Raw genomic sequence first — 22,803 nt, forward strand, 5'->3', positions numbered from 1 at the left:
AGATCTTGCTCACGGGGCCACCCTGGAAACAGCAAAGGACCAGCCCGCGGTGTCTCTGCCAGCTAAAACAGAGCTCGGGAGGGCCGTCGTTTTCGCTGCCAGAGGGATGCAGGAGACCATCACAGTCAAAAACAGAACTTATCAGCCCATTTTCGCTGGCAGAGTGCTCGGGCCACCACAGGCACCCTCGACACTAGTGACGTTGAGCTGGCCACGCCCACTCTGCCCCTCTGAGGTCAAACGCAACCCTGATGTGGCCCTCAATGAAATTGAGTTTGATACCCTTGCATTATACTGTTGAACAGTCCTAACCCATAGGGCGCCCCTGTTCTGTAATCTCTTTCCATTTGGAAATAGCACATGGTATTAATAAGATCCCTTAAACAGGAAAAAACAAGCAGCCAGAACTCAGTTGGAACACTAATACTACAGATAGGAACAGGATAGAAAAAAAAGTGAGCACTGGCCTCTCTTTCCAGTAAAAAGATAAAGGTAAAGGAGTCCCTGAGATTTTACTCAATTAGTCATTGCCGACTCATTTCACTAGTTGAAATGTACTTGTACCCTGTTTCCCCCAAAATAAGACATCCCCTGATAATAAGCCCAATCGGGCTTTTGAGCGCATGGCAATAAGGGCAAACACTTATTTCAGGGTTAAAAAAAAATATAAGACAGGATCTTATTTTTGGGGAAACACAGTAGTGGTACCTATTTATCTATTCGCATTTGTATGCTTTTGAAAGGCTAGGTAGGCAGGAGCTGGAGCAAGTAACAGGAGCTCACCCTGTCACGTGGCACTCAGGTCTTGAACCTGGGCTACTGGCTTTCCAAATGACAGGCCCAGCATCTTAACCACTGATTCACCATGCCGCCCAGTATTATTGCATAAAACTCTTATTTCCTAAACAAAATCAATAATTTCTGATTTTGAAAGTTTGCAAGTTGGTCATTAAGTGAAAAATTATGTGACCATCCCAGACTTAAGCAAATCCATCATTAAATGAGCCACCATGGTTGTTAAGCAAGACATCTCAGGATTATGATATGAGATTTCACTTCTGCATTTTCCATTAATTCTGCTTTTTTGAAAGCTGGTTATAAAGCTCATAAATGGCTTAACAACCAGCTTCCAAAAAGCAGAACTGTGCCCAAACGTGCCCAACAGCATCACATAATTGTGGGATGTTGTCAATCACTGTAAATGCAAGGATTGGTTGTAAAGCTTTTTTTTTTAATTAAAAAAAACTGTTGTAACTTTGGTCATTAAACAAGGCAGTTGGTAAACAATGACTACTGGTAATGGCTAACATTGATAGTACCCAAGAATAAAGCTAATACTGATTCCATTATTCTTGGATGATATTAAACTGCAAGTACACACCTCTTAAGATTTAGCTATTAAACCGAATTTTAACCATTCTTGCTTTTCAGCTCCTGCCTTTGTCTTTAAGGTAAGGTAACAAGATGTAATAACAGCAGGAACAACTGATAGATTAAGCCAAACAATCACTATATTAATGATCAGTGTAATCTGTTTTCATTTCTCTCCTTCTCCATAAACCTCCTGACAAACTTATATAGGATTTGTTGAGATGTAAACACAAAGGCTAGAACTGTACCATTAAAAAAAATCAAATTAAAAAAGGCTGAGGTTTTCAAGATCAAACATCTATTGAAACATTTCATTTTATACTCTAGAGCAGATTTTTCTTTTAAAAAATAATAATAATATTAATAAAAAAACTGAATTCCGTGGAAAGACTAATAGAAGAAACAACTCTTCACAAGGTATTGGGGTGGGGTGGGGTGTGAAATTCTCTAGAAGGGACAAAAGAACAGCAGAAAAGGCGGGGCTTGTCAGATGACATTCAGAAGCCCTGCCCTCTTAATCACAGATTTGGCACAAATGCCAAAAGAAACAAAAAGCTGTCTATCTTTACTCAGCTGCTCTACAGGCCAGAGTTCTAATGAAAAGGAAGCTCAAGGTACCTACCTGTAGACGAAGAGGTGGCTGCTACTGAGGAACTGCTGCCCTGGGAAACTGCTGAGGCCTGGGGCTGGCCACCAAAAAAGAAGTCTGCTCCTCCACCCAGGAGGTCTGCAGTTGAATCTTCTGAAACTTCTGGAGTGCTACCAACAAAGAGTCCATTCAGCAAGTCTGCATTGCTGGAAGAACTCTTCATCTCCGTTGGAGGTTGGAGAAGTTCAGGAGCAGCCTCTGAATCCAGCCCAAGCAAATCAATGCTGTCTTCTTCAGGAGCCTCTTCTGACTGAGCAGCTGGTAGATCAAAGCCAGCTTCAAAAAAAGGCTTGCCATCTTTCTGTTCCAGGAGGTGCATCTCTCTGTCCTCAGAAGGTCTAACATCATCGGGGAATGCAGAGAATTCCTCATTGGAAAGTTCATTCTCCTTCTCTTCCTCAACGTGATCAAGACTCTCTTGAGAAAAGGAACCTTCAGGAGCGGCTTCAGATTGTTTTCCTTCTGTTTATTTTATTTTTTTTAAAAAAGAAGTTTGTTAATATTCATACGCATTTCCCTGAAGAATTCAATGCAAAGCATATGGGATTCTCTTCTCTTATCAACATAACAATTCATCCAAAGGCACCTGCTGAACTCAAACGGCTGACTTCAGAGGAATATAACTTTATATGTCAACAACCACTTTTCCCAAGGGGCATTTTTGTAAAGCTCCAAGCAGCACTCCTCAAATTGCCATGGCTGCCAAGTCTTAGCACAGCCTTGAGAAATGTGGATTTCGACTCCTAGGACAGGAATATGGTGGCTTGCGTGGTTAGGACGCTGGGTTGGAGGTTAGCAAACCTGCGTTCAAGACCCAAGTGATGCCATGCGGTGGGATGAGCTCCCATCCTTTGCTCCAGTTCCTGCTGGGGACATGAAAGGAACCCCCAACTGGGTGTCCCCTGGGAAACAGTGATGTCACTGGCTAGTCCTTTCAACCCAGAAGTGCCTCGGTGCTTCTGACATGAGTGCAAACTCCTAGAATCTCCTAGTTAGCATGATTACTGCCGAGAATTCTGAGGAATTACAGTCCCACATTTTGAGACTGCCCAGTTTGAGGAAGAGTGTCTTATTAGTGCAACCAACACCAAGTCCAGAGACCTTTTTTTGCCTCTGCAAAGGCTACAGAAGGAAATGGTCAGACACAGTGGAATGGCCAGCAGCGGAAGCCCCTCCATCTTGAAAAAGAAACTTAAGTGAGGACTTTGGCCAAGGATATTATTGAGAGAAACGGCTTCAGAAAATCAAATCCATCATAATCAAGAGGAACCAAGGAAGCAAAAACTGTTTGCTTTCTTTATGCAACTATAATGGATGAAGCAAAGCAGGTGTGGTTACAACAAAAGGCACACTAGAAAGCAGAGCTCTTCCATTAGCTACGTTTAAATACCAGTTTAGGGTTTTTATGCTGACTTGGTTAGATTTAAGAATAAGGACTCAGCACAGGTGCGTTTTTTCCCCCTCTGTCTTTTTCCTGCTCCCCCCCCCTTCACCCTCTCCTGCCTGAATTTAGATTATAAGGGTGAGATCAATCATCCATAAGCTGCTCTGAGAACCTTTGAGGCTAAGAGAAGGATAAAAGGGGAGTTTAGAAAAAACGAAGAGCAACAACACAGCTTTTGCTAGTAACAGATCCTTTCCCTTTACCTTGCCAGTCTAGTGTATGAAAGAAGTTTGCCTCGGCACTGCCACTCTCTGGAGAGTCTGGCTCCGCAGGTGGACCTTCAGAAGAGGCTTCTGATGTTGAGGCTTCTGCTTCGTATTGGGCAGTTGATCCTGGCTGCCTAGGCAGTTCAGGCTTACCTATGAGATAAAAAATAAAACTCAAACCCCAAGAATATAAAAACATCCTATTTAAGCCCCCGCCTCTTTTGGAACTGGCTTTCTCTTTAAGTGCTTAAAAAGGAAGAAAAGGCTACTCAAGTAGAGAGTGAAAAGGAAGATTATGGAGAGTTTAAGCAGGCATTCTTTCTTTTTCTTACCAAATTTCGATAAAATCTCTTGCTGTTCTTCGCGGCTGGAAAAAAGGATCTTGGGATTTAGACCTTTGATGTTCAAGTTATCCCAGGGAGTTCGTTCCATGATGGGTTTATTTCGTGGCTCTACTTCTACTTCTAGATTCACTTGAAACAAGTCAGGATACTTCTCTTGAATATCACAGGCATCCAGATCATATCTGTAGCAATATTACATTAGTTAGAAGCACTACTCTTTTTTAAAGGAAATTGCAGAGGGAAACCTCATGAAGCAAGATGATAGAGCCCTTAAAACAAACTTCATTTGCTTCTGTGAGGTTGGCAAAGGCAGCCCACACATACCTTGTGGACGTTAGCTGTTTTAGTCCTTTATAAAAATCCATCAGGATGACATATATGACAAAGAACCTAGCTTTTCATAAAATATTAAGAGAATTTCCCCACCCCATCTCTTAAATTAGAATAGAATAGAATAGAATAGAATAGAATAGAATAGAATAGAATAGAATAGAATAGAATAGAATAGAATAGAATAGAATAGAATAGAAGCATTGGAAGGAACCTTGGAGGTCTTCTAGTCCAACTCCCTGCTTAGGCAGGAAACCCTACACCACTTCAGACAAATGGTTATCCAACATCATCTTTAAAACTTTCAGTGTTGGAGCAGTCACAACTTCTGCAGGCAAGTCGTTCCACTGATTAATTGTTCTAACTGTCAGGAAATTTCTCCTTAGTTCTAAGTTGCTTCTCTCCTTGATTAGTTTCCACCCATTGCTTCTTGTCCTACCCTCAGGTGCTTTGGAGAATAGCTTGACTCCCTCTTCTTTGTGGCAGCCCCTGAGATATTGGATGTTGAAGAAAAATCAGATCTTAGAATAAGAGTTGTTAATCGTTACTTAACAAGGGCAAAATTGGGGTAATCTGGCTCAATGATATTGAAACCACATCGGAAAACAAGTAGGAATAATATGAATTAGAAAAAGAGCTGCAAATTAGGTCTCAAAATTATTTACTTCCAGCCTTGACTCTCCCTGTTATGCATATGATTTCCTCTTATCCAGCTCTGCTTCTGTTTGGCTACAGATAATCCTCAACTTATAACCACAACTGAGCCCAACATTTAGGTTGTTAAGTGAGAAATTTGTTCAGTAAGTTTTGCTCCATTTTACAACTTTTCTTGCCACGTTTGCTAAGTGAATCCCTGCAGCTGTTAAATTAGCAACATGGTTATTAAGGGAATCTGGTTTCCTCATTGACTTTGCTTGTCAGAAGGTCACAAAAGGAGATCACATGACTCTGGGATACTGCAACCGTCAAAAATGTGAGTCAGTTGTCAAGCATCCGAATGTAAATCACATGACCATGGGAATGCTACAATGGTTGTAAGTGTGAAAAACGGTCATAAGTCATTTTTTCCAGTGATGTTGCAGCTTTGAAGAGTCACTAAATGAACTGTTGTAAGTCGAGGACTTACCTGTATTATGTCTGGCCAAATCTTGCACAACTCAAATTTTGCCTCAGAGCTCAGCATTTGGTGTCTATTTTATCTTCACTCTGATCACTAAATGCCAGTCAGAAACATATAAGTAAGAGTCCAAGCTATAGCTGAAGAAGAAAAGCCTGGTGCTCTTCAGTACTTTGGTCACTTAAATAGCTGGATTGAAAAAAGGCTGAAGAACTGCATTGCAGGATGCTATACAGGTAGTCCTCGATTTACGACACAATGGAGTCCAAAATTTCTGTAGCTAAGCAAGACAGTTAAGTAAACTTTGTCCCCATTTTATGACCTTTCTTGCCACCGTTGTTAAGTGAATCATTGTAGCTGTTGAGTTAGTCACACGGTTGTTAAGTGAATCTGGCTTCCCCATTGACTTTGCTTGTCAGGAGGTCACAAAAGGGGATCACGTTACCCCAAGACACTGCAACCGTCATAAATATGAATCAGTTGCCAAGCGTCTGAATTTTGATCAGGTGACCCTGGGAATGCTGCAACGGTCATAAGTGTGAAAAACGGTCATAAAGTCACTTTTTTTTCAGTGCCGCTGTCATTTTGAACAGTCACTAAATGAAGTGCTGTAAACAGAGGGCTACCTGTGTTTTTAAAAAAAAAAACGAATACAAATTCAAGTACAAGAAATGTTGGGAAGCATTTCCTATTGAGACGCGATCAACATACTTTGCAAATTTCACAGTTGTGGCATTGCGAGGTACAAATCCTGTATGAAACTGGATCTGGAACATCTTCATTGATGCCATCTTGAAAAGGAACAACAACAACAAAAACAAAAACAAAAAAAAAAGGAATTAAGATGTGCTAGTGAAACAACATGCCCTGAAGACACAAATCCTCATCTGACCATCTTCAGCATTTCATTACATATGTTTTCTGACTGCCAATCTTTTGTTAAAAGGCCTTCGGCCCTGAAATAGTTTATCTTGCATCCCAATGATTTCCTGCCGTCAATACATTTATTCATAGCATTTGAAGCCATGCCTTTTTTTTTTTTCTAGGCTCAGAGCAGTTATAATCAAAGTCAACCAGAACTATCTTGGCCAACAAATAAGCTGAATTAGTAGCTAAGTGTTATTGTGAATAAATCTCAAGCGTTTATTGTGAATAAATCTCAATTACTGTAGATACAGAACAATCTGAATTTTCTGCAGCAACCTGCAGAAAATTCATATTTATATTTCTCTTTAAATGTTTATTAAAAAAAAAAAGCTGGTTCTCAAAGATCAAACTACAGCACTTAACTCTAAAGTTTCACTTTAACTTTTGACATTTTTCTGCAGTTATTTCAGTTACATAATGTGCCCAATAATTCTTTTATTTATACTTATACAACTTTGTTTAGAAAAATCAGTTGAACTCAGGACAGCAGCAAAGTCAAAAATGAGGAAATGGTTTCCTATTTACAGAATATATATAAAAAAGGGGGGGGGGAATCCAACCAACTGGTAAGAACAAAGCTCTGCCCTGAAGTGCCCAACAACATTTTCAGAACTTGCGAGCGCAGAAATCCCCAGCTTGATTATTACCTTGGCTTGGAGTCTGCCACCTAAAGTGGACCTGGCATGATATATCACAATGAGGACATCTCCTTGGACGGTGATGCCTAATGGGATGACTGCTTTCCCATCTTCCATTTTGAAATCCCTAAGGAGGATAAGCATAGCTGTGATTTTAAGATCTGAATGCAATCGTAACTCATTCTGCCTGTTTATTAGTTCATTGCTTCCCTTTTTAAAGTACCGATGATGGAAATATTCCAACACATCTGGTCTCTTGCGCCTGGACTCAGGGGCAATCATGCACACCATACAGAAGTCAAATTAATACCCCCTAATTTGATTTTGACTTCTATAGGTGTACAAAAGTCAAAAATAATTCATTTTAGTTTATTAAAAGATATGGTTGTAGACTAAAAAAATAGAGTTCAGTTTTACTTAAAGTTGGACTGTGTATATGTGTGCCTTCAAGTCACACACTATCCAGATTTGTTCCTGCAGTTTTCTTGGCAGGGTTTTTTGGAAGTAGTTTCCCATTGCTTTCTTCCTAAAGCTAAAAGAAGGGAACTAACCCAATGGCTGACTTCATGTCTTAAAGTGGGACTAAAACTCTTGGTTTCCAGGTTTCTAGCCTGGTAGAACCAATGCACCAAACTGGCTCACCACAAATATTTAAGGATTGCTCATACAGTTATAGTATTATAACTATTATAGTATTATAAGCTAAGATTAGTAAAAGCAAATCTACCTTTGTCTACCTACATTTATGACAAAGCTAGACTTTTGGGATGGTCCCGCCTGCCTTGAAAATATAAACAAGGATGAAGATTAGCCACACCCAAATTTTTATTCCTGTGTGGTCATTAAATAACAGACTTTTCTCTCTCTCAACCCAAAATCATATCATGAACCATCTTGGGAACTCCAAAATTATATGGCCAATTGTTTCTATGAAAGTCTGGCTATGTACCTTGCAAACTGATCAACAAAGCACAAAAACTCAAGCATTCCTTGCACAAGCACATTTCAGGGGACTTCTGTTCTAAAATTAGGTATTAATATTTGCAGCAGGTATTTACAACTTCCTGTTGCTTACTGATACTGGATTCTAGTTGTAAGCATGCCAAGATTAAATGGGGCTTTTTTGAGAGCCATTTCATACCAAGCTGCAGGATAATCTTCTCAAATCACATGGCCCTCCATATTTATTACTCCCATCAACCCTCAACGTGCATGACCACCGGATGATGGAAATGGCTGATTAACATATCTGAACTCCAAAGAGAGCAACATTTAGGCAAATCTGCCTTTAGTTTAAAAGAACATCTAAAACTTGAAAGGCTGACCACCTCTGGCTCTTTTTCATCTGATGTCTAGCTTAGCCTCCAGGCTAAAGCAGGGAAAGGCAGTGAAAAAAGCCAGTCCACCAGCCTTGATAAAATTCCAACTTCTCCTTTTCTTTCTACTGGGATTTCTCATCTTCTTTCCCATATCCCCTTTATGCTTCATCCTTTACTTCATAAATTGAAGACAGGGATGCTTTTAATATGAATCAATCCAGGGAGCCTTTCCGCACAATAATGAAATAAAACATCTAATAAAATAGCCATTGCATGAATTAGTACCTGCATCTAATTGACTATGTCAGCCATAAAGCTATGTTAGATATTAAGGCACCAATGGATGTCCTCCCCACCCTACACCACATCACCGCAAAAGACAAAATGGTGGCTAGAGAGAAATCCCACTTACTTCATTTTATCATATTCTTGTGAGGTAGTGGTTATTCTTTCATCTCCAACATAAACTTCACAGAAAGGCCTACAGCCATTGCGCTGCTTGCTGAAGAGAGGAACTGGAGTCATGATGATTGACTTTATGAGGATTGGCTTGCTGTGAGGAATAATGGGTTCATCCGCCATCATGTCACACATATATTCAATATATCTGGGAGCACACAAGAACATAGTCAATGTATACAGTTAAAGAACACTGCATGAGCCAAGTCAATGCAATACAGCTTCAAACATACATATCAGAGTAAGTGTGCAAAGGTATGTATTCTTTCTCCTACTACTGTATATATTATGTACTGCTGTACATAGTTAAACAGTATTGTAACACAGAGATACTCTGAGAAGAATAAAGCCATCTTTGAGCTGTGGTGGCACAGTGGCTGCTTCTGCTGATCTCTGGCTGCCAACAGTTTGGCAGATCGAATCTCATCAGGCTCAAGGTTGACTGAGCCTTCCATCCTTTTGAGGTCTGTAAAATGAGGACTCAGATTGTTGGGGGCAATATGCTGACTCTGTAAACCGCTTAGAGAGGGCTGGAAAGCACTATGAAGCGGTATATAAATCTAAGTGCTATTGCTATCTTCTTTCAGTTTGTATAATCCCATAATTGGGAGACATGTTTGCCATAGACCAGTTTTCTCAACCTTGGTAGCTTGAAAATGTGCAAACTTCAACTCCCAGAATTCTCTAGCCAGGATGGCTGGAAGGGAATTTTGGAAATTGAAGTCCACACGTCTTTAAGTTGCCAAGTCAAGAAGCACTGCTGTAGATCAATGGCTGAACCACAGGAGTGTTTTTTGCCCATTTAGTTTAAATGAGTGTCATTAAACTCATACTAAGAAACAACTGATTTTTGTTTTCACAAAAAAAGGTAACTTTATTATTAATGGATCATTTGTTATACAGCTAGATTAGCCATGAATGATCATACTTGCTTCCTATGCCCTAAAGACATGTCTAAATATGTAGCTGAACGATGTTTGAGGAACAAGTGCTTTCAGTAAGGCTTGTGGGATTGTCATAATCTCTGCAGTTTCATTATTATATTCCCTCTTTTTGTACTCTGTCATATCTCTATGTTCAAATTTTTCATCAATGAAAAGTATATCAGAAGCCTCAAAATTTATTCAGAAATCTAAATACATGTAAAAAGGCATGAACTTTATCAGCATAGTAAGGCAGCATTTGAATGAGAGACGAGAACAAGGAGCTCCTAATAGCTGAAAACAGGAAAAGCAGTCAGTGCGATCTTGTAGAACGAACAGGTTCACACAATATATTATGTCTACTGTGGTTAAGTTTAGCATGCTGCATGAGCCCAGAGTAAAGTCAAGTTGTGGTTAAGGAAAAATGTCTAAACTACAGGCCGCTATAACCAATTTATCAGGAATTAAATTTCCTTAACCATTGTTTGGTTTGTTGCATGAATCTGGAACTAACAGCTAGCTGTCAGTTAAGCCATTAGTCCTGCAGAAAATCACTTAAAAAGAGTGGTGGGTTTCAACATTTTTTACTACCAGTTCTGTGGGTGTGGCTTGGTGGGTATGGCATGGCTTGGTGGGCGTGGCAGGGGAAGGGTACTGTAAAATCTCCATTCCCACCCCACTCCAGGGGAAGATTACTGCAAAATCCCAATTTCCTCCCGATCAGCTGGGACTTGGGAGGCAGAGAATAGATGGGGGCAGGGCCAGTCAGAATTTTTACTACCGGTTCTCCAAACTACTCAAAATTTCCACTACTGGTTCAAAACCTGCTGAAACCCACCTCTGGTCACAGCTAAGTCATTCCCACAATAACGTTTTCACTGCTCCTGCTCTGTTAATAGGCCCCGTGGCACACAGACACTACATTTAAAACTCAAATGAATTAGGACAGGGGTGTCAAACTGGCATGCCGGATACATCACACTCGGGCCACACCCATTCCAGCTCCGTGAAGGCAAAAAACATCACAAGACATCACGTGACGGCAACATGACACCACGAGTTTGACACCTGTGAATTAGGGGATGTCAGCCTTCTTCCTGTCTGCATACAACATGTTTGACTTTATTGTGGCCATATTTCTTTTTTTTTTTCCCAATTAAAGTAAACAAATAAAATGTTAGAAAATGATGGGCAAAGAAAAGGTTGGTGGGATATTAAACTAAAAAGAAGGGGAAATGAAAAAAATCCAGTCAGGTCCGGCACCTATGCTGGATTTGCAGGAACGTTTTAATTGGAAAGTGACCTAACCATTGTTTAATATTAACACCAATACTACAATTATAAAAACATCTCACTGTGGACTGTATGAACAGGAACCAAATGCCTTTGTAAGATGGCACACTCCATTGATCTGCTTACAGCTTACCACTCTAAAAATTTTACCCCCAAAAAAGCAAGGTTTGTCTTTAAGGAAATGGTTGTTTCTGCAAACAACGTACCTCTTATGCGATGGCCAAATGCCGGGAGGACAACGTTTCATACTAAACATATAAACAGCAGCTTCAGCTGTGGTGAAGAGGCGACAGAAACATAAGAAAGAACAGACCACGACTGCGGATGCTGCTCTTCCGTCCTATGAAAGAACACAAACCCACCAAAGAGGGGAATTACTGAAAATCAAACAAAATGTGCATTGACTATTGGCAAGAAAATGTCCTCTCTTTTCTGTGAATTGCTCATCTATTCATATCCCACTCCCCAGTCACTCCCCCCACCATCAAACTGTTGCTGAATTGCACCTATTACTGATCCTTGACCGCAACAAAAGATTTGACTTGATTTAATATACTTGAGAAAAGGCCTATCAATCTCCTCATCTGAAGTTATTTTCTAAACCCAAAAGCTAGGATTGCCTTGCAGAAAAGCATTTATATATGAAAATCCAATTAGACATAAGATTTAATAATATTGGAAGAACGTTCTCTCAGCCAACTTTCCTTCCTGAATGTATATTCCTATAAATAATTGGTTCCAAACCATTCAGATTCCTATTATAAAGGAGGTTCCACAATCTGCTAATCATTTTGTTTGCCTACTTCTGTTCATGTGTCTGCCATATGCTATCATGATTTCAAAATTCCACTGCTAAGAAATCAGTTCTGTAGTTTGGCAAGATTGATCCAGAAGCTGAGAGGGAAAAGAATTGTCATACCAGGATATCACATCTATCTACCGTGTTTCCCTGAAAATAAGAAGCTGTCTTATATTTTTTTGAACCCTGAAATAAGTGCTTGGCCTTATTTTCGGGGAGGTCTTATTATTTTCGGTCGCGTGGAGCAAGATGGGGCTCCTCTTGCCATCTTACCTGATTTCCAGCTCTGCGTTTAAATATTTTCAGGGAGGGCTTATTTTCGGGGGGCAGGCTTATTTTAGCGCATGTGTTCAAAAGCCTGATTGGGCTTATTATCAGGGAATGTCTTATTTTCGGGGAAACAGGGTATCTATCTACCTACCTACCCTCCCACCCACCCTCCCTCCCTCCCACCCACCCTTTATAAATTTTATTGGCCAATTTTACCATAAAGTAACTCTGGATGGTTTACAGACATTAAAAATACATCTACATTAAAACAAGAGGACATTAAAACTAGCCTTGCATGGTGTAGCAGCGCATTCTTCATTCTCACCATTGCCTGAACCACAGCAACCAAAAAGAAATCATTCCTACTTTAAATATTTAGCACTGAATTAAAATCTTAGATCTATGTCATGGTGTATAGATCTTCCCAATGTATTTTGCTTTACGGTTTTAAGAGACCAAGTTATTCCGTCCCCAAGTTATTCAAGGTGACTTTTAAAAGAGTACTGGTAGTCCTCAGTTTACGACCACTGTTGAACCCAACATTTCTGTTGCTAAATAAGACATTTGTTTAGTGAACTTTGCCCCATCTTATGGCCTTTCCTTCCATAGTTGTTAAGTGAATTACTGCAGTTGTTAAGTTAGTAACACGATTGTTAAGTGAATCTGGCTTCCCCATTGACTTTGCTTGTCAGAAGGTCGCAAAAGGGAATCACATGATCCCAGGACACTGCAACGGTCATAAATACGAGCATCTGAATTTTGATCACGTGATCATGGGGATGCTGCTATGGTTGTAAGTGTGAAAACTGGTCCTAGCTCACTTTTTTTCAGAGCTCTTGTAACTTTGAACAGTCACAAAATGAACTGTTGTAATTTATTGTAATTTATTTCAGACCAGGTGCATAGCGAAGGTCAACATTACTTACAAGGCAGTGCACAATGCAAACATTCTTGGGATCTTGCTTCAGCCATGAATGCATGTTCTTACAGATGCTATAAAGGTTTTGAAGGTTTGGCGTACGCCTTGCCGGCCAACCACATTCAGATACCTGTTAAGGAAACATTTTGATTTATTAAATCTAATATACTGCCAATTAATTATCACATTTAAAAAAAAAAAAATGCCAAGCCTTCAATTTAATCTGTCCTACAGAAGCGATCAAGCCCTTTTTTTTCCCTGGAAACAACTGGGGAATGATCTCAATTAACAATGCTAAACTGGTGCAACTGGTACTTGTTTTTCCCTATAACAAATTGCACATTGGGTCCACTCTTCATCGTTTTAGAAACCTCTGAATGAAAGGATTAAAGAGAGAAAATAAAAGAGGGTGATATTGCAAGAATATTGTGACTGCAAAATCATAGAAAGAGAGTCATTCTAGGTTCTTTAGGATATAGGTTTAAAAGACAGTAAGCTAACTTTATGAGCCACGGTGGCGCAGTGGTTAGAGTGCAGTACTACAGGCTACTTCTGCTGACTGCCGGCTGCCTGCAATTTGGCAGATCAAATCTCACCAGGCTCAAGGTTGACTCAGCCTTCCACCCTTCCAAGGTGTTACAGCTGACTCTGTAAACCGCTTAAAGAGGGCTGTAAAGCACTGTAAAGCAGTATATAAGTCTAAGTGTTATTGTTATCTACTTCTCCCAAAACTGTTTTTTTAAAAACCATAATTAACTTGCTTTACTAAAATTGGCTTTTTGAAATCTCCTTCAGATTTTAAATTATTTGTTTACAACGCTGTGCTAAATTCATTGCCAACTACTGTGTTTCCCTGAAAATAAGACCCCGTCTTATATGTTTTTGAGCCCTGAAATAAGCGCTTGGTCTTATTGCCATGCACTCAAAAGCCCGATTGGGCTTATTATCAGGGAATGCCTTATTTTGGGGGAAACAGGTATTACCAGACACTGAAATTAAAGCTTAATGGCAAGAAGGCAGAAGCACCATTTCCAGGGCAGAATACAAGTTCACCTAGTCCATTGCAGGGCTAGTAGCCAATTGAAATTTGTAAACAGGATATGATGACAATACACTTCCTCTTATGGATTCCTGGCATATGATGATTTGGGTTCTGCAAAATCATATCTGAAATCTTTACTTCCAAAAAACTGCCAGGTCATCTCCAGAAGAGCCAGATCAGCATGGTCTGGAGGAACAACAAACTGTCTTGAGTGTTCCTTGGAATGTTTTGTCTCTGAAAGGGAATATTCTGCAAATCCCTAATTCAGAGAGTACTTTCTGGGAACCTGGTAAAAATCCTTCAAGGGCATCGCATTTTCTTGCAGCAAGTTTCAATATTATAAAGAGCTTATCCAATAGTGAGGGAAGCTCACCGCCTGCATGTGCTTCCACCTCGCCACCCCAAGGTTTCAGAACACCCCATATTGCTTCATTTATCACTAAAATTCAGCAGGATAGAATGGCACTGAAATAGCTTGGAAGCTATTGCAGTTCAGAATTAAGAAGCGTATGTAAAATAATATGCACTTAGAACCTATGCATAAGTTACCATGTTTCCCCAAAAATAAGACCCTGTCTTATATTTTTTTTGAACCCCAAAATAAGGGCTTGGCCTTATTATCGGGGGTGGGTGTCTTATTATTTTGGGGGTGCAGGAGACAGCGAGCGTGGCCACCCCATGGCTTCTTCTGTGTTGCGCTGCTGTGGAAACGCAACACAGCCGCTCATCAGCTATTCAGTGGGGCAACCAAAGGTGGGAATCTCCCCAGCGTTCTTTGCACTTGCCCGCCTCCCATCCATCCATCCATCCTCCTCGCTATAAACTCCCGCCCTGCTCCCACCTCTCTACCGAGTGACCCCCGGCAGCCCCAGACGCCCAAAGCCTGCGCCCGCCCGGCTCCCTTTTCCACAGCACCCGGCTCTTTATTGAGGGGGGTGGCATGTGGGGCGGGGGAGAAGCAAGACGCATGGAGCGAGACGGGGCTTGCTCCTCTTACCGTCTCTTTCCCCCTGCCTCCAGGGGCCAGGGAGACGAGAGATGCACGTCTTACCTGCCTTGCAGGTCTGTCGCGTGTCTCACTGTTGTCTGTAGGCAAACACGTAGGGTAAAACCAAACTTCTCGCGAGTTTGAGAAGTTTGATTGAACTCATGAGGGATTTTTTTACCCTATGTGTTTGCCTGCAGACAACGTCGAGACACGCGATGGAGCTGCAAGGCAGGTAAGACGGCTCCACGCACCTCAATGGTACCGTAACAGCAGCCTGGCTTCTGCCCTTTCCCGCCATCTCTTTGTTGAGGGGGATAGCAGGTAGGGCAGGGGAGAAGCGAGATGCATGGAGCGTGACGGGGCTCCTCTTGCAGTCTTCTCCCTCTCTCGCCGGGCATGGCAGGCCTTCCTGCCCAAATTGGATGCAATTTGGGGGTGGCAGGTGGGGAGGGGTGGGGCCGGGGAGACATGAAACGCACGTCTTACCTGTCTTGCAGCTCTGTCGCGTGTCTCGCCGTTGTCTGCAGGCAAACACATTGTAGGGTAAAACCAAACTTCTCACAAGTTCTAGAAATTTGACTGAACTCGCAAGGTTTCTTTTACCCTACGTGTTTGCCTGCAGACAACGGCGAGACACACGACGGAGCTACAAGGCAGGTAAGACACATTTCACCTCTCCCCAGCCCCATCCCTCCCCACCCCCAAATTGCATCCAATTTGGCCAGGGGCAGGAAGCCCTGCCATGCCCGGCGAGAGGGGGAGAAGAGATGGCAAGAAGAATGAGCCCTGTCTCGCTCCATGCATCTCGCTTCTCCCCCACCTCCCTCAATAAAGAGCAGGGTACTGGGGGAAAGGGAGCCAGGCGGGCACGGGCTTTGGGCATCTGGGGCTGCCGGGAGTTGCCTGGCGGAGAAGCGGGAGCAGGACGGGAGTTTGCAAGCGATCGCTTTCCCTTTGCCTTCTCTCCCAAAAGCGCTCCTCGGGCGCAGCCACTCCTGCAACAGGAGACTTGTGCCTTGCGCCAGCCTTCTGAAGGGTACCAGAGCAGCAGCTATTCACAATTTGTTAACCCTTATTTCGTCCTGACCCACGTGGCCCAGTACAGTTGGGACGAAATAAGGGTAAAAAAAATTGTGGATAACTGCTGCTACAGTACCCTTCGGAAGACCAGTGCGAGGTACATGGGGGGCATCACTTGGCCTCCTGCTGCAGAAGTGGCCGCAATCCATAGCAAAAACAGCCGCGCTTGCTAGAGGGCTTATTTTCGAGGGAAGGCATATATTTACGCCCACCCCAAAAATCAGGCTTGGCCTTATTTTTGGGACATGTATATAAAACCAAATCCATTAACATTTTGAAACAGATTTGCTGCTATTTTGAATGGTCTTTTTTTAAATTTCAAAGTATTAAAACTGATAGAATAGAAAAATACACAAATTCTGGCAAAGGGTTATTTTGTTTAAAGAAATGCTAGTACTAGAGGCAAAACTATCTGTGAGGGTGTATGTTGTTCTGTCTGTAAATGATTTCATATCCTGCTCCATAGATCTTAGGGAAACATCTAGTGGTAACTACCATATCCACTGTCTTTGTCTATTTATGTCTTTACTTTATGAAATATTCCTTTCTTCTTTTGATCCAGACCCATTTTACTGACAATCCCTTCTTCCTTTTGCAGTCCCGTAAGATTGAAAGAAGCCTTCAAGCTAAAAAAAAGTTTTGGCTTTATTGATGGTTGGAAGTCAGCTTGAAGATTCTTCTTTGATACTATAAACACTCTCACTATTTTCCCCACCAAGGTGAGGAAGGTGTACAATGAGATGTGCAATATTGTCATGCACAAAACACAATGGAGTAAAGTAATACTCTTTACAAACCCTATTGTGAAATCTGGAAGGCCGATATGATCTTGGAGACAGATTGTAGACAGCATAGCGTCCGGGATGTTTTGAGTCCAAAAACAGCCTCACATCTTCAATGTTATTTTTTATAGCAGACTCAACACCTTCCGCTGGAAATGACATCACTAGAGAACGAAGGGAGAAGAAAGAAAGAAACAGTCAGGGTTGAACTCAATATAATTCGCCTGCTTTTTAAGAAAATCAGGTTTAATAAAATGTTTGTAATCATACCAGCAATTCTGGATGTAATGTATGATATATCCAAATCTCCTTTTGCGTAACTGAAATATAGATTAAAAAAAAAAAACCTCAAGTTAAAAGTTAGAATATAAGTCAGTTCAATAGATGATTATTTTCAAGTGGCTTATTAAATTCTACTGACTTTTTGTTCATCAAACATGATTACCACCTGTTCTCCCTATCCCCAAGAGATAGTCACAAATGTGATTCTCAAATATCTGAACTATGGGACATAAACTAAAGAATCTAGAATATCCCTGGTTAATACACACTGTAAATGGCAGCTTAAATGCCTGAACCATTATTAAAGAATTATTTTCTTTCGAGAAAAAACAATTATCTCAAAGATGAAAGATCCTGATCACTGTCTTAGATAATAGGCTTTACAAAATTAATTATTTTCAGGAGGGGTGGGGGGGATATTCTCTCCAGGAGAAATCTGCACCTGTCCAGCTATTGGTAACTACAACTGTATATATGTATTCCCACAGCATGCTCAGTGGTGAGGTATGATGGGAATTATAGTTCAGTAACATCCGGAGGGTCACAGATTTCCACTTCCTAGATTGTATCAAAGCTCTGAAAAATTAATAGTCTAGTTCAGAGGTCTTCAAACTTGGCAGCTTTAAGGCTTGTGGACTTCAACTCCCAGAATTCTCCAGCCAGCTATGCATATCTGGCTTGAGAATTCTGGGAGTTGAAGTCCACAAGCCTTAAAGCTGCCAAGTTTGAGGACCCCTGGTCTAGTTTGTTATTACATGAACAGCAAAAAAAGTCCTTCAAAACACAACGGGTACAGAGCTTTTAATCCTCCATTAGCCCAGACCTCTTTAGTGCTGTAAACAAACAACACTAAATAACTACATAGGGAAAAAGAAGGAACAGGAGGAAGTAGAATACTACAGATAGTTCTCAACTTACAACCTTTCATTTAGTGACTGTCTGGGGTTACAATGCCACTGAAAAAAAATGACTTATGACTGTTTTTCATGGTTACGACCATTGCAGCACCCCTATGGTCACATGATCAAAACTGGGATGCTTGTCAACTAGCTCATATTTGTGAGGGTTGAAGTGTGTCATGTGATTCCTTTTTGCAACTTCAACTTCTGACATGCAAAGTCAATGGGGAAGCCAGATTCACTTAACAACCGTGTTGCTAACTTAACAACTGCAGTGATTCACTTAACAACTGTGGCAAGAAAGGTTGTAAAATGGGGCAAAGCTCACCTGTCTTGATTAGCAATGGAAATTTTGGGCTCAATGGTGGTCATAAATTGAGGATTATATGTAGTGAACGTATTAAGCTATACAAGTACAGTCTACAAAATAACGATCAATTATGCAGTGGGACATAATGGTAAATAAGTCTCAAGCAGTGAGCAGGAAGATAACTAATATTATATGCAGAAAAAAAGTTAATTTAAGTCGGCACAGATGGTTTTAAGACTCCTAAAGAGGATAGCATTTTTAGGTTTGAAAAACAGATTTAGTAAAGTAGAGAAGTTAAACAAAACACCCACACACAAAAATGACAAATTCTTTAACCAGCTATTTCAAGTCTGCCTTCCACATTTATGCTCAGGATTTCCATCTTCCTTTAAATGGGTTACCAACTGAGCTGTGATCTCCTTGCCAGTTTGCTTCACAGCAAAGCTATGAACTGAGCAAAATTCTTCCTGAACTGTGGCACGGACTACATAGCTGAAGGATAGAGGGAATGTCTTGGAATTATGGGCATTGCAATTGAAACTATTTGGAAGGAGCCAGTAGGCTAGCCAACACCTAGAGCACCTTAATTAGCACTTTTTGAGTTGCTAATAAGCTCAAATAGCAATAGCATTTAGACTTATATACCACTTCACAGTACTTTGCAGCCCTCTCTAAGCAGTTTAAAGAGTTAGCGTATTGCCCCCAGCAATCTGGGTCCTCATTTTACCGACCTCGGATGGAAGGGTAGGTCAACCATGAGCCAATGAGACTCGAACTGCCAAACTGCTGGCAGTTGGCAGTCAGCAGAATTAGCCGCAGTACTGCATTCTAATCACTGCACCCCCGCAGTTTTGACCAATTTTATGAATCCCCCTAACAATGGTGTATAAGGATCACATTTGACCAAGTCAGTGGATTCTTAGTTTGGTCTGAATAGAACTGTGTGCAAAATAGGGCAAGAACCCAGCAAGTCCTTGTGGTATCAATTTCCCTTCCCTATCCTATGTAGCAAAGGTAAATGGGAGTTTTGATATTTATGCACTAGCTTAAATTTTTCATTAGGCCTGGATACCAAAGCCACAGTTTTATACATGGAACCATTCTTATCTATTCTTTAGCGTTTGCAACAACTTTTTTTTCTCCATTTTTGGGAGATCTGACCATGTAACAACCCACATGGTGGACATTTACAATGTATGCATATTTCAATTTAGTTGTTGCAATACATTTACTGGAATTATGCCCTTCAGAAAACGATTTTAGTTTGAATGATCTGGCTACACATAGCTCTAAAAATACAGCCCCATTCTTTCAAGTCCTAAAAATAACACAGAAATTAAGAAATAAAAGATTTCAGGGACAATACTTGACAATAATCTGCTTCTTACTATCTCTGTCCTTACTGGAAGAGGAAAAAAAACAGCCAGAAATATGAGATATAGCAATTTAGTGGGCTGATGAAAAAAAGGAACTTTATAGATGTACATGTACCAAAAATATGATACTAAATATAAACGTAACTGAGAACCTAATGGCAATGTCTTAATTCATAAGGTTATAGGTTTGCATACATGTTTTATGCATGTGCTAAAACATTGAGCAGAGATCACAAGGCACAGGTAAAACTTAAGAGTTCAGAAAACTTTTTGTAGTTGGATATTGGCTTCTAGCATGCACACACAGTACGAATACTAACATACTGAAGAAATATTTACCTTGGGCTGCTAAGGAACATGAGCATGGAATGACGAAAAGCAATGGGGAAAAATGGGCAAGGAAAGAAGCATCAAACACCAAATCAAAACGTAAGATAAAACAGAACAAAACAAAACAGAAATCACCCAAAAAACAAAATAAAGATTAAAAAAATTGAACTCTCTAAATCAAATTTTACTTTTGTTTTTCCTTGTCCCAAATGCTATAGCCCACATTAAATTGGATGGATACCATTATGAATAACAAGAACCATTGATATGGGTGAGAGACAATGCTCACAATTCTTCTCAAACTTAGTTGACTGTTTTCATAAATACTGCTCATATTCTGAGAGATACAGTATTTTTTCATATGTTTATTTGTAATTTCTACCAATTAAAATGCTGCTTATTTCCAGCTAAGAATGCTTATCTCCTGAGGTCATTCACCTTGCCCAGGAAAGACCCCGCTTGAAAGAAACGGTTCCAGTCCATCCCAATGAGAATTCCCTCTGACAGTATACAGCTGCTAGCATTCAAGCACTGAATGACTAGCAAAAAGGAAAACCTAAAAAACTAAGTGAGCTATATTGAGGTCTTGGTGACACTAAACCATTGTCTTGGTCAACAGAATGACATCATGGAACAGTATGTGGGTTAACTAATTTATGATTGGTTAGCCTAATCCTGATGTCATAATCCCTCCAGAATACTAGACCTGAATCTCCCTAAACATCAGTTTCATAAACTTTTCATCAGATTAGTCTGCTGAACAGTAGAGGAAGAAGTATGTTCTTTTTCCAGTCTAACTAGTTATGTCTTCCTTGCGCAAAAATGCATGAAGACTTTGAATTATGTGACAACTGTCCCTAGGCATTAACCCAGAGATGGAGGACTCTGCCTCTTTCTCCCACTGATCTCTTCAATACAGTAGTTATCCTTCAAAAGCTACCAGTCACATACTGGACTACCAAAGATTCAAAAAAGTCGTAAGGCTTTTTGAACCTATGATGAATACTTTACCCTTTAGAGTTCCCAAATAAGTTATATTATTTCATTCCAAGTTTGCAATTGTACATTTAAGATAAAACCATATCAAGAGATTGATAAAACTGAAATTATGTTATAGATTTATTTGCTGATATCTAAATAACAGAAGTTCCCATCCTTTCCTTTTAAGCAGACCATTACATTATCATCAAAACCTATATCAGAGCCTAAACCTTTTCTCTTTAGCAATGAGGTAATAACCATTGATCTGATCATCAAATGTGCAGAGTAATTGATTTATATTGAAGTCACACCAAGCAACAATACTTCACAGAATGCAGCATAGCACAATGATATTTCTGAATCAATTACAACTTCAAATAATATTAATAATAATAATAAATAATGTGATGAGTAATAAATAATAAAATGTGATACATTTTTAAATGTTCAGTTGATCGAGTTTCATGTTTAATGAATAAAAGAGATAATAATAACAACAAACAATAATAACAATAGCAACACTGAATATAACAGAAAGGATGGCACTCGAGAATATATTATTAGAATATAATCTTCCTTCAATCGATTATTTGTAGGGGCATCAATGATCTACAGATCACAGAAACTTTCGTCTAAAACCTGGACCCCAAAGTGCTATCTAAGATCAATGAGTGACAGTGTGCCACCTATAGCTTGTCCAGCATTTTATCCAGTTCTTTCCCCTTCATAAAAAAAAATAATAATGGGAAGTTAGCATGCAGTAAAGCAAATTACTATATGCATAACTTACAGTTCCTCTGGTCAGATTTAGAAAATAAAACAGTGAGTAATTCCAATCCTGGGGTCTGTTTATGATCGGTCATACGAGGCTTCTGTGATTGGTCAGATTTACCATGGCAACCATTACAGATATTCGAAATCTCAAATGGGCCCAACTCACCTCCTCTCCCCTCCCCATGAAAATCCTGGTCTAGAGCAGGCACAAAAGTGTATGTAAATGAAAGAATCTTACTCGGCTTTAGGAGAAAACAGACTAACGGATTCAATTAATTCAATTTCACTTGTACGCCAGCTATTGTATTAAAAAAAATTATTGCAACAAAACAAAAGCAAAAAAGCAGGGCTTGCTTCTCATGTCAGCTTAAGGTAGCTTAATCTTGTAGACCTAAAAAAAGAAAAATGTGAATCCATCTCATTACTCCCCACCCCGTCTTGGCATTTTTTGGAAAGCAAACATCACATGGGTCATTCTGAACTCTCTGTTCCCATGCCCACACTTCTTCTCAGACAATAACTGAAAGAAAGAATGACTGACGCAGCCTCACATGATTTAGAAACTATGAGTTGCTAAGGCGACACAGAACAGAGCAACCCTTGAAGGGTCACTACTGTCTTATCTAACATCTAACATGTGAGCTAGATCCAAAACTAGATTAGAAACGAAGCATAGCTTCGCTGAACAAATGAATGATGTTTGGGACCATTAATGATGTTATACTGAACCTTACAGTATGATTCTATAGCTTTAGTAACTGGGAAATTATTCTAACTGAAAAGCCAACTAGCTTGACAGTCCTGTTTTCAGCAAATCTCAGCTTTGATTCCTAATATTCTTGCCACCTTGAACACACCATTCGTGATGTAATTTGCAATGTATAAGGGAATAATTTGACTGGATTCTAGTTGTTTTACTCATGTAAATTAGATGTGCTCGTTTAAAGTCTA

General features: G+C 40.2%; 1 protein-coding gene across 5 annotated transcripts in view; it reads right to left on the minus strand.

Annotated features, from left to right (window-relative positions):
• Positions 1-22,803, minus strand: part of GAK (cyclin G associated kinase) — an 83,848-nt gene that overhangs the window by 22,767 nt on the left and 38,278 nt on the right. For all 5 annotated transcript variants that reach the window (XM_087886418.1, XM_087886416.1, XM_087886417.1 and 2 more), the window contains exons 12-21: positions 17,171-17,220; positions 16,916-17,064; positions 13,016-13,138; positions 11,227-11,360; positions 8,758-8,952; positions 7,036-7,153; positions 6,173-6,252; positions 4,003-4,196; positions 3,668-3,823; positions 1,994-2,482 (exon numbers count right to left, since the gene is read on the minus strand). In XM_087886418.1, coding sequence (XP_087742544.1) covers positions 1,994-2,482; positions 3,668-3,823; positions 4,003-4,196; positions 6,173-6,252; positions 7,036-7,153; positions 8,758-8,952; positions 11,227-11,360; positions 13,016-13,138; positions 16,916-17,064; positions 17,171-17,220 — 1,688 coding nt within the window. The remainder of the gene's footprint in view (positions 1-1,993; positions 2,483-3,667; positions 3,824-4,002; positions 4,197-6,172; positions 6,253-7,035; positions 7,154-8,757; positions 8,953-11,226; positions 11,361-13,015; positions 13,139-16,915; positions 17,065-17,170; positions 17,221-22,803) is intronic.

Source organism: Pantherophis guttatus, chromosome 2, assembly GCF_059756535.1.
Source record: "Pantherophis guttatus breed Tessera chromosome 2, ASM5975653v1, whole genome shotgun sequence".
Classification (NCBI taxonomy): domain Eukaryota; kingdom Metazoa; phylum Chordata; class Lepidosauria; order Squamata; family Colubridae; genus Pantherophis; species Pantherophis guttatus.